Below are 16,692 nucleotides of genomic sequence, written 5' to 3' on the forward strand. Positions count from 1 at the left end.
AACCACACGGGTATTAGGGGAAGGATGTGCATACTGATTTTGCGCTTTGAAAATGAGCCATAAGGCAGCATAAAAGGACCCTATTAATCAGCATAAAAATGATTATCAGAGAAGCGTGAGAAAGATGACAATAGGTAGGAAAGCAGCATGCAGTGAAAACGAGCATTTTGTAAGAGCTATGAATCTGTGAAACTCTCCTTTGAAGTACAGTTTGTCTCCCTTTGGAAGTACATAGTGATTGTTTTTTTGTGACAGAAGATGTTATTTGCACATCACAACACGGAACACAAAAATCTCAAAACACATTACAAAAGCAGACAATTTTGTTTCTTCAAAATTTTATTTCAATTTAAATTACAGGGCCAGCCAGATTTTCCAATATAAATGCATTTTCCTTGGGCAAAATGAAATGCTTTTATATGCAGTAGTTACAATTGTATACATCTCTACTTTTTTTTTTTTTTAAAGGGTAAAAGTCCCATGAAATAACTGCCTTAGTCTATGCGAGCCTTCCTAACACTTGAGAAGAAACCACTTTCAGTACAACTTTTCCATACTACAAACATGGCAAATGATCAGAACTCTAAAACACAACTTTTTCTTAACGCTCAATGTTTTCACATTCTGTTGTTCAAAAAACAAACAAACAAACCCAAATAAAGAAAAAATACCACAGCAACTGCCTCCAGAACCCAACAGGATAGTCCCAAGCCCAGGCTCCATTTCCCACACTTCCCCCATCCTTTTTCTGCTCTATGGACAGAAAACTTTCGTGCTAGGACACACTGCCAAAGTGGAAGCTTTGATGTTCTGAGAAATATCTTGGCCAATCAGCTCTGTTCCACTCAGCTGTGATCAGGGCATGTGCCCTAAACCACCTACCATACAGTGCCGGGCAACAACGGTAATACTTACAATTCTTGCGGCCACTTGTGCCTTTCTAAAAAAGAGTGGAAACTTCCTTTTCCAGAAGTTAAGTCACTTCCCTTATTTCCAATAGGAAATGTGGATTATTTTACAGAGTAGTTTCAGATTGCTTTAACCAAACCCATTATAATAGTGAGCTTCATTGACATTAAACAGAACCAAATGGACTCCACTTTCTTTAGAGTCATGCTCTATCTGGCTTCCTTTCATGAAGACTTTAAAAATTAACAGAAACATCAATCGAGAGTCCCATTCTACCAGCAGAGAAATAATTTAATTAGGAAGAGAGGCTAGCAAAGGATAGATAATTCTATAAAGTCCTTCATCAGCTGCAGCCAGGCGGCACTTGAACTTTCAGAACCTGATCCAAAAGTTGTGGAGTTGTGATCCTGGCAATCTTGGCAAGAGAACAGACGCCATTCCCGATCACTTTGCTCAGCTACATTCCAGCAGGAGTTGTTTTGTTGTGGTCACAGTAACAAAAGTGATGCAACATCAGTTCTTTCTTTGTAAATACTGATAATTTGCAATATCTAGGGACAGGGAATGGGGTGGAGAGCAGGGAGGAGCCTTTCCTGCAGGATATCTATGACTAAGAACTTATGGTCTACAAGAAGCTGAGGCTTCCATTCTTCAGTCTCACAACTATTGTACTGGACCACAGAGACACTAGAAAGAAAAGGGGGTGTTCTATGGGGTCCCCACCCCTCACCCAAAGAATCAGCAGGAATTAAGCATCATCTTTACCATTTATTTATAGATCTGGCCAATATTATTCAGGAAGAATACAGTTTACTGGCTCCAGTTTCTATTTGAGCCTATTCTAATGGATGGCACCCAGTAAGAGAAGGGAATACAAAGAATTTGGTTGTTCTTCCCTTTAATGCTGCAGAAAGTACTCAGGAAAGTGTGAAATCAGCATTTCCATGGGATTGGAGAGATTCAATTACATAGGAGCATTCATTTTTGCAAAAACTCAATATTAGGTAATAGTTACAGACTAATACAATAACATTCTTCTGCTGTACAAATTAAATCATTTTAAAGAAATGAGTAGTCTAGTAGTTATATACAAAAGAAATCTGTAGCACTGTTGAAATGAAATGTCACTGCTATTTCTACTGTCTTAAAATACCTTCAAAAAAGTAAAATGAACAAAAACCCTTGAACATCTCCAAGTTGACAAGTCTCAAGAAAATCAAATCAAATGTCAAAAAAAATTTTTTTTTCCTAGAAAGCACTGAAAAGCATATATACATTTTTCCTTATGAACTTTCTCAGGTTTCATTCACACTTTGGAAAAACTGCTAAGTTGCAATATCTCTATTAGCATGACAACTATCCCCCAGAGTGTACCTCTCTGATACATTTCCCCTTTGATTACAGATAAAGCACTAAACATTTCTGTTCTATTTTTGTTTTTGTTTTTTTTGTTTTGTTTTGTTTTTTAAATCAAGGCATACAATCAGATACCAATGGTGCCAAGTGTGCGCAGGTCATGTTGTGCTCGGATCTCAAATAAGTGCAAATGTATTGGACTGAATTAGATTGGCAAGCATGCAACCTGTCACTTAACTACCTTTAACACCTTTTTTCCTGAATCAAAAGATAACCTCTATGTTTGTTTTTAAAAACCTCACATTCCTAGAACCCCCTAAACAAGCAGTGTCTTTGAATTCTGAAATGACATAAAGATCAAGAAAAGGTCCACACGGTGCTCTAATGTGCAAGAAAGCAGCAGCTATGCTTTTCAACTTGGACTAAAAAAAAAAAAATGAAAAAAGAAAAATGAAAAACCGTTCACTGAACAGCAGATTAGCAGTAATGTTCCTCATGAATCGATACGAGTGCCTGATGCTGAATATCTAACAGCAAATGCTGACTTGGGGTTTAATATTTTAGATGTTTGTTTATTGGAGATTAAGCTTCTTGCTGTGCTGGTCTCTTCAAATCCCTGATCTGTTTAACTAAATAGGTCTTCTCATCATTAAATTGTTCATCCTCGGTCCTGTCATTCTGAAACTTGCTGAGAAACTCAATCAGTTTCGTTTGGTTCTTGAGAAGGATGTCTAGGATTGGCTGTGTTTTATTAGGATTGGCTACAAACACCTGCAGAAAAGAAGAAACAAGAATGTTAGCCCATTCTCAACTACAACAGTCCTGGCCTGTCTCAAATACCGAAACCCGCTCATTTGTAACAGGGAGTCCTACTGTCCCCAGAACATTTTATGATACTTGTTCACTGTTTGACATATACAAGTATGAAAATGGGAAGCATTTAAGCAATGTGAGGAACTTCTCACTCCAATGACTTTTTTTCTTTATTTATTTCACCAATTTCAATCGGCTAAAGGATAAAAATAAACTCAAGCCAACAGAACACAACCAGTAAGCTTTCTTCAGAGATAAATAAATCTCCCCCCATAAAATAAGTTTCTACTAAAAGCACACACCTATCCATGCCCACCCTAAAGTCCAAGTCAGCCCAGACTGGTGGAATGAGTGAGTAAAGGAGTGAGGGGAAAGAAATCTGTCTGTTCTAGCCTTTAATGCTAGACCTTTTAAACTTCCATACAAACACCGGAATGAGGCTGACAAGAGAATTGTCCAGCAAAGGGTATTAATGACTACATGAAAAGACTGACAATTAGAATATCCAAACAAGCCTTTGTTTGGCACCTGCACTTTAGTCCTATGACAAATGACTGTTGTTAAAACATGGCGGAATCTGGAGAACCCCAGACTGCCCGGCCCTCCCCTACTGCCTTCACTTCCACTGATGCTCAGGGGTGAGTCTTCTCCATTCAGGGCCGAGGAGAAGTCACAGAACGGAGATGGAGGCAGGGAGGGTAGGCCCAAAGCCGGTGGGGAGAAGGGGCAGAGGTGGCAGCTGCTGTCAGCACGGAAGGCCACGCAGGGCAGGCTACGGTGCTGTTTGTTACTTAGCAGGGAAGTGAGATTTGCTCTTGGGCGGAACATTCAGGGGACTCTTGCTCTATTTTCATAATGGAGCAAGATTCTGGGCCCAGAGGTGTGAAGGTGGATTCTTAAAACCAACAGCATCGAAAATGGGCAACACTCATTGTGGGGGGGAAAAGTTACTCCCAAAGGCAGGAGGCCTGTAGAGAAAAGTAAATTTTCTTCAAAGTGCAAACGATCTCGGTCTTTCTGTCCTTGTGTTCTCCAGTATCAGAATTTTAATATTTCAGTCACACTCTCAGTACAGCTGACTAATCAGTGAAGGAGGAACGAGCAGAAGCTGGGAGACCCAGAGTCAGTCACCTTACCTCAGATTCTCAGCTTACAATAAGGTTACCGAGAATGCTGGAGGCAGAGTGCCCTGAGCACAATGACAAGAAGCATCGAATTCATGGACTGACTCAGAGCAGGAGGGGCCCCAAGGAGCTCAGTGGTCCAAATGACTCATTTTCCGGGTCCCAGGAGCAGGCTGGTCCCTTCCCATCCCAATTTGGAGGTCAGGGAACTGAGGCCCCTAGATGTAGACTGTTACTATTATACAACAACTGTTACATAACCAGATGATCAATTCTAAAAGGATTTGCAGATTAAGAGAAGACCCTGGAAAAGGTTTCAATACCGTACCTTAAAGACATGAAAGGCCTCAAACTGTATGTTGCGGCTCTTGTCTCGCAGAAGGTTCATCATCAGTTTGAGGTTTTCAGGTTTACTGATATATTTTGTCATAATTGTGAAGTTGTGTCTGTCTAACAGAAGTTCCCCAAGAAGCTGAGAAAAGATTTTTAACCAAGACGTGTTACATTAGAAACGGATCTGTTATAAGAATACTTCATTTAATTGGATTGGTTTGAAAACAAGAGGTTCCTCCCAATTGATTTCTTAGTGAAGAGCTAGCCCTTACAGAGTCCGAGCGTATGTGATATTTTCATCACTTGGGATGGAAATTTTTCCAAAACTGATCTCATAGTCTGCAGCCTCCTCCTCAGCACTCGCCAAATGTCATTTCCCCCTTTCTTAGTGACTCAGGATCATCACCTCGAGCACAATCTCAGTGTTTAATGACCAGGTTCTAGGAGTGGCCTCTGGGCCAGCCTCCTCCTCTCCAGAGGACACCCCTCTTCCACATCCCTGACGGCTGCTCAGTTTCTGCTTGAATACCTCAAGAGGCAGCTCTAATACTGACCATCTCTCACGGTGAGAAAATTGCTCTGGACCTCTGCCTCTCTCCAACTTCTCCCTGACTCCAGTTCTTGACTTTAAAATTAACTGCATAGAGAACAGACCCCATACTTCCTCTTCCACTTGCAGTCTGCTCCTTCCCCTCCCCGGCCCTCCTACATCTCCCCAATCCCTGGGGAAGTAACCCTGGTGACTCGGAGCAGAATATTCCATTCTAGAGGCTTCTTTACTGAGCCCACCACTAACACACATCACGAGCCCTCTTCTACTTTGTGGACAACCTGTACGTGGCTGCCATTGCTGAAAAACACGGCCTGTGGCCAACCTGAAGCCTGGCTGGTCCTTAGGTAGCGAGAGCCCAAGGTCTGGGGCATCGTTCTGAGTCCCGCTGAGGAGGCCGGGCCAGAGGAGGCTGGGCTTGATGGCTCCCTCCACGCCTTGTGGAGACCAGCACCAGACTAGGGTTGTGGGTTCTACACTCTCTCTTTTTAAAACTTCCATATTCCTCATATAATAAAAGAATTCACAGAGCAAAGGGGAGGGCGGGGGGGAGAGGGGCGGGGAGAAAAAACCCACAGAAAGTGACAAACACTTCCACGTGCTCTCAGACACCATCACCTTTTCCTCTGGAGGGAGCTAGCATTTTATGAAGGTCACTGCCAGGGAATCGCTAAAGAATGATTAGATTAGGATGATTTCGATATCTTCAATGGAAAACAGGCCTCCTGTCTAAGAACTCGGAAGAATTTCAACATGCAGTAACACCTCCCTCAGACGCTTTTACACGCATCTCCTTCATAAGACCTCAAGTTTTCCACAATCAGTGATGAGCGATTCCCAGGCCCGGCAGAAGCCTGCGCCCTCCGAAGGGCATCCTGTAGCCCACAGTCGATCGGCCAGCTCCGCAGGCGTCCCTATAGCCCCAAGAAAGCCTCCTTCCTGGATTCTCAAGGGGCTGAGGCTGCTGCCCTAAAGGAGACCCGCTGCTTCTTGCCTGTCTCGTTAGCACAGTGAAGTGGCCTAGGTCCCTAACCCTCACATTCTACCCATGCCGCCCGCCACCCCACCAATTTCCACAGAAATAAAAATAAAGCAGAAATCCATACCTTGAGCGACTGTCTTTTTGTCACATAATTTTCTGAATGAAGTAACTTTTCATATTCACTGAAGAACTAAGAAGAGAAGAAAACAAACATTGATGGGTTTTCCCCCAAATATTAGACTGAACTAACCCTAATGCCACATAAAAATGCCTGTGACCCTTTTCCAGGCCCCATTTCCCCCGGGGTTCCCAAGTCTTCTAGGAGCTCACCTCCACTTTCTGGCTTTTCTCACTAGAAATGCCCACCCCTGTACAGCACCCCCCCCCCACATCTGGTCCTTATAGCCAATCTTTTCATTGATCCTTTTCAAAGGTTTCCCCCAATCACCCCAGTTCCTCTCCACCTCCAGGCTGGGGCTTCCTGAGAGTTCCAGGTGATTGGTCACTCTCCCTTAATCTATTAAACATACAGCTTCATTAGACGCCATGAAGACTCGCTGTTCCTCAGGACATGAATTTCAAACCTGCCCGGGCACCTTGTGCCTCCTCCCCTCCAGGCCCCTCCATGACAGCCTCATCCTGACCCACCCTGCCTCCTCCCCAGCCATGGGCTCCAACCTCTTCCCCTCCCCTCTGGACTCACTCCTCAGTGGCCAGCAGACCGTCACCCCCTTTACTCAAATCATTCCAGGTACAAAGACCCCCCTCACCCCCCCTCTAATCCCACCGGCCCAGGGACTTCAGCCTGAGCCCATGGTGTCCCACCCCCCCTCTAATCCCACCAGCCCAAGGACTTCAGCCTGAGCCCATGGTGTCCCAGCCCAGACCTCCTTCCACTGGACGCCTGTTCTCTCTGCCTCTCCCTGACGATGCTGTTTCCCCAGATGCCCTTTCTCTCCGACCCTACCGGCGTCCTGGCTGTGGCAGGCTCATCACGGCCAGATCTCCTCCCTCAGTGGCCACATCTTGCCCCGGCTGCCCTCTTCTCCCTCCCAGTCCCGACCCTTTGCCGAGCCTCTTCAGCCCGGCCCAGTCCTCTTACTCTCGAGTGCCTTCTCTTTGTCCTCCCAGCAATTCCGCCTTGCCAAGACCAAGTTCTGGGGCCCTTCTCTCTGGCTAACCAGCTGGGGCTCCTCGGTGGTGAGCTCAGCAGCTCCGTGGCTTCCAGGGCCTTCTCTGGGCCCAACACTCCCAGACTGGAACCAGCCCTCCCCAAATCACTGACTGCCTGCTGGACGTTTCATTGGGATGTCCCTGAGGCGTCAAACTCCCCAGGAGCCCCCCCCCTCACCTCCTGCTGCTGGGGTGCTACCATTCTAATGCCCCAGGTCCATGACCTCGGGGTGTCCTCACCCCGATTGCCAGATCCTGCCTTTTCTTTGCAGAATTTCTCTCGTGGGCGGCCCCTCACCAGCAGGACTATTACAACAGCCTTCTAACCACCTCCTGCCTCTAACCTCTCCCTATTCCAATGCAGCTTCCACAGAGGTGAAAATCCTCTCCTCAAACTCCACGTACTCTGACCAAGCCTGGCCCCTCCTGAGGAACCTGCCCAAGAGCAGAGCCCGGATCCTCTGAATCCCTTCTGATATTCCCCTCCTCCATGCAATCGTGGTGCTCCCCCAACCGTCCTCACCCACAGTGCTCCCAGTCCTCGCTTCCACCTCCAACCCGTAGCATCAGCGCCCTTTGGGAGGCCTTTCCCGCTCCCCTCCTAGTGCCTTCTGGGCCATGACTCTCCCATGTGCTGAGTGACATACATCCCCTTCCCCGTCAGGCTCTGAGCTCCTGGAGAGCAGGCATGGTCTGCACCTCACAATGCACCCCCCTTTGTATCCCCAATCCTTCACTCAGTACCTGGCACACAGTGAACTCAATAAAAACAAAGCTTTTTCACTACCTTTTCGAGGGCCTGGAGAACCTCTCTCAGGCCACCAGATCTGCACTGTTTCCCGAGTTGCCCACCACAACCGCTGGTCTCCTGCCACCTCCTTCCCACACCTGTACTCATGGAACAGCCCTCCCCTCTCTCTCCCATCCCCGGCCAGATCTGGCAATCCTCAAACACCTGGCAGACAGCACACGCCCAAACACTGAACGCACTGACTCCCACTCCTTAGTCTTGCTCAGCAACCTTGGACTTTAATTAGGAGCTTTAAACCTACCCTGAATGCTGTTTTATTAATTTTCAGTTTAATGGCAGACATTCAACACAGAGCAAACTTAAAAAGAGAGCCCGTAAGTGATCCAAAGCTTGGGAAAGTCCTCCCTCTGGTGGAAGCATTTATCATTACACCAAAGTCAGAAATCCTAATCTTTAGGACAAATCCAAGAAGGAACATCAGACCTGGAAGGGACTCCACACAACACTAGTCCAGCCCATTCATTGCAGATGAGGAAACTGAGGCCGTAGGGAATTTAAGGGATTTGCCTAAGATCAAAAAGAAACTACCTCAAATTTTATAAAGAAAGAAAAGGGACGCTCTTTGGATAGCTTCTCTTCAAAGAAAACAAAGGTGTTTTGTGGGCTGGTGTTTCAAACTACCGACATCAAGAGCCCCCCAGGAATCCCACACAAGTGAGGTCCCGCGGGGAGGTCTCCGTCCGTAGGCTTTCTTACCGTCAGGGGTAAGAAAACACTTGTAAGTGAGGGGATCCGGGACGCCTCAGAGAAGGTGGTCCCTGAGAACATCCCGGTCTGGGCAATGGCTAAATGAAGTGTGTGTGGAGGGAAGAAATATGAAATGTGACGAGCTCGACCACAGAATGTCAGACAAGGTGTCTGTACCATATAGAAGCAATAGATAATATAATTATCACTCAAGGTGTTTAAGAAAGGCAGAAATATGGCCAGACAAAAACCATTCTGGCAGCCATAAAAAGCAGCCTAGGGAGCTCACACATCATCCCCTGCACAGAGATAAGTTAATTAACAAACAGAAGGGAATCTTCCTTTAATTATCCACTCCTTTGAAAAAGGAGAAAAGCTTAGGTAAATCCACTTTAACTTCCTCTTGGTGGTCTCTAATAGGGAGATTCAAATTATATCCTGGCATGATTTTTCTCTAGGTACAGAGTTATAAGAACTTCACACCATTTGGGCCTCAGTTTCTCCATCTAAGAAAGTAAAGGTGTTACAGAGATGAATAAAACAATCCTAAATCTTAAGTTTCTTTGAGATTCAAATTCTAGGATTCTATGCAGCATCTAATCTTAAATGTTTAAATATTTACTCCTTCATTTTTAGTAGCTAGAAGAAATTAACACTTATAATGCAGTTTTATAATTTTATATAGACTCACTCTATCATAATGCTGTTCCAAAAATTCGGCACTCAGCAACTTGTGTCTTGTAAGTAAATCCTAGAAAAGAAATTAGATTCTCATAGTTTTTCTAAATATTTAAGATTTTTAAAGTTCTAAGCCCATTCTTCAACCAATGAAAAATTTTGACATGTTAAAAACGTCTACGCAATACTTACGGGGGAAATTAACTGAAAATGCAATAAGCTTAACGTGAGCATCAGCAACATGAAATAGCCGTAATTTGAAAGAAATAACAAAGCAGCAATATAATAGTATCCTGACATATTGTTGATTCTGGACCCCACAAAGACCACACTGAAACACTAAAGCAAGCAGAACCAAAACAGAGGAAATGATGAGGTGTGAGGAAAGGGCAAAGGAGGGGTAGGAATAGCAAAAAGCAAATGTAAAATACTAGAAAGACTTTAAACAAAGTCATATGTTGAACTCTTAAGAACACAAAACCACTCACTTTATGATTTTGTGTTAAGAGTATTTCAACAACCAGGTTGTTGGTAGCTTTAGCTAATGGCACTAGTCACCAAAATGAATCAAACTCCTAAAATGCAAATCTTAAATCATCTGTAGCAAGTTAAGTGATTTTGTTTAAAGGGAATCTCTGGGAAAGATCTAACAGCTCAAAGGAGCTAAAGAAAAAAGGAGAGAGATTCACATAACAATTATTACACTGAAACTTATATCTTATTTCTAAAGTAGAATCTCATTAAAAAAAAAAAAAAAAACTTATCACATTAAAGAAAAACAAGCTGGCAAGCTAACATTGACAAGGGCTGAAAAAGTCAAATTAAGGATTCCCTCTCATCTGACCTGTGGCTTCAAAAACATGTATTACAAACTCTCCTTAGGAGAGTCCAGGCTGCTTCCTGGGACCCAATGGGATTGTGACCTCAAGCAGCCATTTACATTCAGTCTCATGCAGAAGAGAATTACTTGCAATTAATCAATCTTTTCCTCTAAAAATAGAGAATTTAGCTTACTGGGAGTTATCCAGTAAACCACCAGTGTAAATGAACACCTTAATGGCTTACACTGAATTCTTTCTTTTAAACTTTGTCCTAAATTTTAATTATCATAGGCCTCTTTCAAGGTTTCTCTGGGTGTGTCTACTTAAGAGAGTGTGCTATTAAACTTTTCCAAAACTAATTTCCTCGGTATATTCATGGCTTTTCTTTGGTGTTAAAATTTTTTGGAGGTGGGAAAGGAGAAAAAAAATGAGCTATGGGCCTTTAGATTCTTTAAGGGGCCCCAGAGGCGAGAGTGTTAAAGCAAGGACCAAATTGTCTTCTTTATGGTAACTGGAAAAAATAAAATATTATTTATGTTTTGTTTAAAAAGCAAGATTCATTTTTCTCTGAATCAGATGCTTCAGGAGGCAGCTTTTCATTCCTTTAAAGCTACAGATTCTACTTACTTCTATCTATTATGCCCATTTCCCCCAGATTATCTAAGACTAATAACTCATACAAGAAACAATCATTATTTTTAACTGGAGTAAAATAAAGCTAAACATTAACAGTAAAGATTTTTGTTCACTATACACTAAATTATGTATGGGAAAAAATACAAGTTCCAAATTTTTCCTATATATCCTGTGAGATTTAGACATGAGAACTGAATTTTGTTTCAAATCTAACAAATAAAGATTAAATAAAATAAAGGAAGACATGAAGTAAATACTTTAAAATATCCAACCAGATCCTCCCTTCTAGCTGTTTTTGACAGCTCTGCTATTCCAAAAGTCCCCCTAAGAAAGCAGTAATATATCAAACATCCCACAGAGAAGCAAAGGCAACTGGGCCCTCAGCAAGTCCATCAGGTTAGCCCTTGCAAAACTTCTGTCCCTGGGAGTGCTCCCAGGGACATACCTGCATACATATGTGCATGATCAGTTCCCTCATTTATACATTACCTTGAACGTGGCAAATGCATCTGAAGCTATGTCAAATGTGGACATTTCAACATATCTGAAGAAATCATAAAACTGCTCTGACCACAAAATTATTTTGGCAAGAGGTTCATGTCTGATGCATTCTCTCAGCATTATTCCACAATTAAGAGCAATTTCTGGAGATTCGTACCTGGAGAAAGAACATAGTAAAATTACTTTAAAAAGATCTCAACACGCTGCCCTACTGCTGCGTTCTGGGCAGATCGGGGTGCTAAACTCTGCTGTGAAGGCCATGGGAGCAGAGGGGTCGGGTCGATGGTGTACCTGTCTTGTCTGCGCCAGCCCTACTATTTGTTAGAGAGGCCGGGGGAGAGGTTGCAGGACTTCTCTGAGGACTCTGGGACTAACTCATCAGGATCCTAACCAGGGAATTTTTACTATTGTTAATTCCTAAAAACTAACAAAAACCCCCACTCAGATGACATCACTGTGATGGGGAGTGGGGTGGGTAATGCACATCTATGTGGGACTTTTCACGACCTATCTTTTCTTGACAAAGATACTGGAGTGCTCTGCCTTTTCCTTCTCCAGCTCACTTTACAGATGAAGAAACTGGGGCAGGCAAGGTGAAGGGTCTGGCCGACATTTGTTCTCAAGGAGTCTTTGGAGCTCGGAGCTCCGCCCTCTGGGCATGGTGGCATCCGTGGGGTACTGGTGGGGGCCTCTCCAAAAGAAAAGGTGTTTAGAGGAGCGTTTCATACCAAACCTTTGCAGTTTGGCTCATTTTACATTTGGGGCTCTTAGCTTTTCAGACGAGGACCCAAACTGAACCCAAGAACTCTGGTTTGAAGTTGCTAAGAAAGTAATTCGCTCGGGTCTGGCAGCTGGTTTTCCCACTTGGTCACCTTTTATCCAGTCCATCCCTCATACAAGTTGCCAAATTAATGTTCCTAAAACACATGCCTGATGTTCTATTGCTTCTAAGATGAAATAAAAACTTCCTGGCTTTCATTTAAAACCTCTATACAAGCTGACTCTCCTCCCCTTTTCCCGATTTATTCCATCTTCCTCCTCCAGATACACTCAACATTCCAACCAAACTGGCTTAACTGGCTTGCTTCCCCGAGCCCATGTCATGTCCCATTTCTGTTTTGTCATCCCAGCTGAAAGTCACTCCCTAACTTGCGTTCATGCCTCATGTCTCCACTCAGGGACTGTAAGAGACCATCCTTCTTATTCTCCCCTTAGTGCTCTTTTCAAATTATTCTAAATTTACTGATTATATAAAGTATATATAATAAACATCTCAATCTGGATACAAAGCCTTTGATCACTTGGCTGCAGGCTGTCTTTCCATGCTGACTCCTCATTACTTCCCATTACACTCTCTCTATCCCTTTGCAAAGGCTGACCTATACCTGTTGGTGACCACCCTGCCTGTATTAATGTTGTACATGTTAAGTATATATTGTCAACTGTGAAGATGTAATATCCTCTTCCCAGAAGATCAGAAGCTCCTTCAGGGCAGGAACTGTCTCATTTAAAAAATATATATTGTTTTATTTTTTCTCATTATACATGAATATTGACTTTTTAAATACACATTTCTTTTTTAATCACGTTGGGAGAGAAAAATTACAACAAAAGGGAAAAACCATGGGAGAGAAAAAAAAAATGAAGGGAAAAAAGTGAATATAGCATGTTTTGATTTACATCGAGTCTCCATATTTCTTTCTCTGAATACAGATGTTTTCTGTCCAAAGTTTATTGGGATTGCTTTGGATCACTGAACCACTGAGAAGAACCAAGCCTTTCATAGTTGATCCTCGCACGTTCTTGGTGTTATTGGTACAATGTATGCCTAGTTCTGCTTGTTTCTCTCAGCCCTAGTTTGTGTAAATCTTTCCAGGCCTTTCTAAAGTCTGCTTGTTCATCATTTTTATAGAACCATAATATTCCATAACATTCACATACCACAACTTATTCAGCTATTCCCCACAACTGATGGGTGTCTACTCATTTTCCAAATCTGTCACCACAAAAAGAGCTGCTACACACATTTTTGCACATGTGGGTCCTCTGATTTCCTTGGGATACAGACTCAGTAATGGCACTGCTGGATCAGTGCCCTTTGAGCATAGTTCCAGATCGCTTTCCAGAATGATTGGATTTCACAACTCCACCAACAATGCATTAGTGTTCCAGTTTTCCCACATACCCTCCAACATTTATCATTATCTTTTCCTTTCATCTTAGCCAATCTGAGAGGTGTCAAGTGGTATCTCAGAACTGTTTTAATTTGCATTTCTCTAATCAAAAGTGATTTAGAGGATTTTTTCATGACTATGGATGGCTTAAATTTCACTTTTTTTTTTTTAAATCAAGCAGTGCCTTTGATAATGGCAGGAATATAGTAGTTTATGTCTAATAAAAATACTTGTTGATCCATCCTCCAAAATCTTGTGTCAAGGAAACATATAGTCCTAAACAGCTTAAACATCTAGCATGCTCTCAAACTTAGCCCTGCAAGAACGGCTCCCTCAGACTTTGAAGTTCTTGTCATTGCTTATGACTTTGGAAAGGGGGGAGTCTTCTCTGCTTCCCTTCCTATCCAAACATTTTACTGAAAATACCTGGAATACGCTGTACAAGCCTGCCAATAAGTGTTCTATGCCTGTGACCTCCACCTACTGCCTCCCTCTCTACAAGCTCCAATATTTGACAAAGCAAGCTTTCATTTCTTCCCTTCCACAGGTTTCCCATGAATCAGGAAAGCTTCCACTTTTTTGTCACTCTTTTCATGAATGGGCTACAAAGATTTTTCTCTTTCCTCTTCTGATATGAATTCTATACTTCCTTAGCTGGTACTCAAATGACACAAAATTCACCTGGATCCCTCTAGTTTGTTATTTTGACACTTCATAATACCCCTTCCATCTCTTCCCAGTTTTAATTTTGTGACATGGCTAGCAAAGTTCTCCTTTTTTTCCTTCTTTCTTTTTTTTGGAGGCAGAGTTAAGTGACTGGGCCAGGATTACACAGCTAATAAGTGTTTGAAACCAGATTTGAATTCAGGTCCTCCTAACTCCTGGTCTGACACTTTATCTACTGCATCATCTTCCTGCTCTCCCTGCTTCTCTTTCATTGGCTATATATTTCATAAAATTTATATTTGCATATGCCAGATTAAAATATAAAAATAAAAATGAAGGACTCCTCACCAGGAATGGAGGGAACTAACAAGACCTAAGAGGGGAAAAACAACTTTATTTGATGTGACTCTTATTATCTTCAAAAGATTTCAAACAGCAAAGGAAGAAGAGGAAAATTGTGTGTGTGTGTTTGACCACTAAAGTTAGACACCAGAGTTAAAGTAAAGTTATAAAGACATTTATAGGGGGCAATCTCCAAGAAGGAATCAAACAATAGATGAGTATTTATTAAAGCTCTTTTATGAGAGAGGCCCCATGTTCAATCCTAGGGGCACAGGGCAAAGTATGTACATGGAGAATAAATGCATGAGCAATAAGAACCAGTGATAAAACTTATGGCCTGCCATTCGTATGCAACAAAGGCCTGGGTTACAACTGGGATTAAGTTTCTAATTGCCTTGTCCCATAGGGATTTCTAGTTAATGTTAACACACTCTTAGTGGGTGAGCCACGTGACTGGCTTATGGCTCTGAAAAAAGTAAACTCTACTAAGGTAGAGGAAAATAGGCTAAAAGGCGATGGGGGGTATGGGATATTAAAAAGATATCCTTATGTAAGGAAATAGAAGATCCAGTGGAGATCACTGGAGTAAATAAAGACAAAGGCAGATGGAGAAGCCACATGATTACTGAAATACAGAAGATCACAAGCCTGGCCCAGAGCAGGATGCAGGGGCAAAAAGGGACTTCACTCGTCCAGTTGCCTGCTAGAGTCCTTTATGCCCAAAGTAGCGCCACCACATTTTACCAACTTGCTTTTTAAAAGATAACTTCATTCTTCAAAAGGTGGAGCAACCAACGGGGGAAGTGTCCTTCTAGATCTGAAACCAGCAGACAAGGAACAGCTGGCCAGGAGCCCTAGGAAGAGACTCAAAGCTAAAGAACAATCAAAGACACATGCACAGGGAATGGGGAAGGGGCTGATGAAGAGGAGGAGCTAGCTGCGGGAGGAGCTTTAAGGATGGAGGGCAGAAAGTCAGTGGGTTGGAAGACAAAGCAAGGGGGGAAGGGTCACTGCTGTGCCAGGAGTGCCCACAGGACACTCACCACCATCACCTGGTAGATGGATGCAGGAGCAGACAAGTGAGGAGGAAGCACAGCCTAGGAGTGTGAAATCTCACCCTGAGTGAGATGGGTGGTTAAGGAATGAGAAAAGTGAACACATACTAAGCACCTTCTGTGTACGTGGCACTGTGCTCAACACTTGCAGACATCGTCTCATTTCTTACCACATTTACACCTGAAGAAATGGAGGAAGACGGGGGCTGAGTGAACTTTGCCAGCGTCACTGGCCAGGGAAGAGCCCGGACTTGGGTTTTCTTGGCTGCAGGGATCTCACTCTATCCGCTGTGCCTGAGAGGGGTTCGCTTCTTGCTTCTAACACCGCTGTGACCACTACTCACAGGAGAGGCGGCAAACAGGTTTTGCTTCGGTTTCCCCGGCCAGGGGGATGGCCTCTGTACTGGAAAGGAGCTGAGGGCCAAGAGAAGGGCCCGCCTGAGAGGGCTGTGGGGCCGTCCTTGGTCGTCTCTTCAGGAGAATGGCGCGGAGTCTTCCAGAGGAAATCAAGCCCCTGCGCTGAGCCTCTCGACAAAATAGCACAAGAACATGGCGCTGTGAAGGAAGGCGCCGAGCAGGAGAAGCGAAGGCCATCTCATCATGGGGGTGACACAGTGAAGAACACTCCTTTCTTGCTCGTTTTTTCAGTTGTGCTTGACTCTTCCTGGTCCCATCTGGGGTTGTCTTGGCAAAGACATGGCACTTGTGGGTCATTTCTTTTTCCAGCTCATTTGACAGATGAGGAAACTGAGGCAGACAGGCTCACCCAGTTATGAAGTGTCTGGGGCTGGCCCTGTGGTACCCCCAGCTGCCCCACAGAGTGTGCCAAGGGTTAAACATGTGACAGAGCCCCTCAAGCTCCTTGCTTGCCAATGACAGGAAGATGTCAGCAAGATTAAGTGGATTCAGAACTGCCTGAAGGAGCCTAAGAATAGTCATGAAGGATCCAAGGTCTACTCAGAAGACCCAGTCTGAATGGGTAACATTTTTTATTAGTGACTGGAATAAAGACACAGATCCCACATTTCTCTATATCCCAGCTGACACAAATCAGAGAGATCAATAGCAGACCAGATGACAG

At 43.5% G+C, this 16,692-nt stretch overlaps 1 protein-coding gene across 1 annotated transcript in view; it reads right to left on the reverse strand.

The window, feature by feature from the left end:
• Positions 1–321: 321 nt before the first annotated feature.
• CAB39 (calcium binding protein 39) overlaps positions 322–16,692 on the reverse strand; it is a 100,562-nt gene continuing 84,191 nt past the window's right edge. Inside the window, exons 5-9 of the mRNA XM_051999403.1 lie at positions 11,363–11,531; positions 9,430–9,489; positions 6,192–6,257; positions 4,531–4,674; positions 322–3,036 (exon numbers count right to left, since the gene is read on the reverse strand). Of these exons, the coding sequence (XP_051855363.1) occupies positions 2,848–3,036; positions 4,531–4,674; positions 6,192–6,257; positions 9,430–9,489; positions 11,363–11,531 (628 nt within the window). The 3' untranslated portion in view covers positions 322–2,847. The remainder of the gene's footprint in view (positions 3,037–4,530; positions 4,675–6,191; positions 6,258–9,429; positions 9,490–11,362; positions 11,532–16,692) is intronic.

The sequence above is a fragment of the Antechinus flavipes genome, chromosome 4 (assembly GCF_016432865.1).
Source record: "Antechinus flavipes isolate AdamAnt ecotype Samford, QLD, Australia chromosome 4, AdamAnt_v2, whole genome shotgun sequence".
In the NCBI taxonomy this organism is placed as follows: Eukaryota; Metazoa; Chordata; class Mammalia; order Dasyuromorphia; family Dasyuridae; genus Antechinus; species Antechinus flavipes.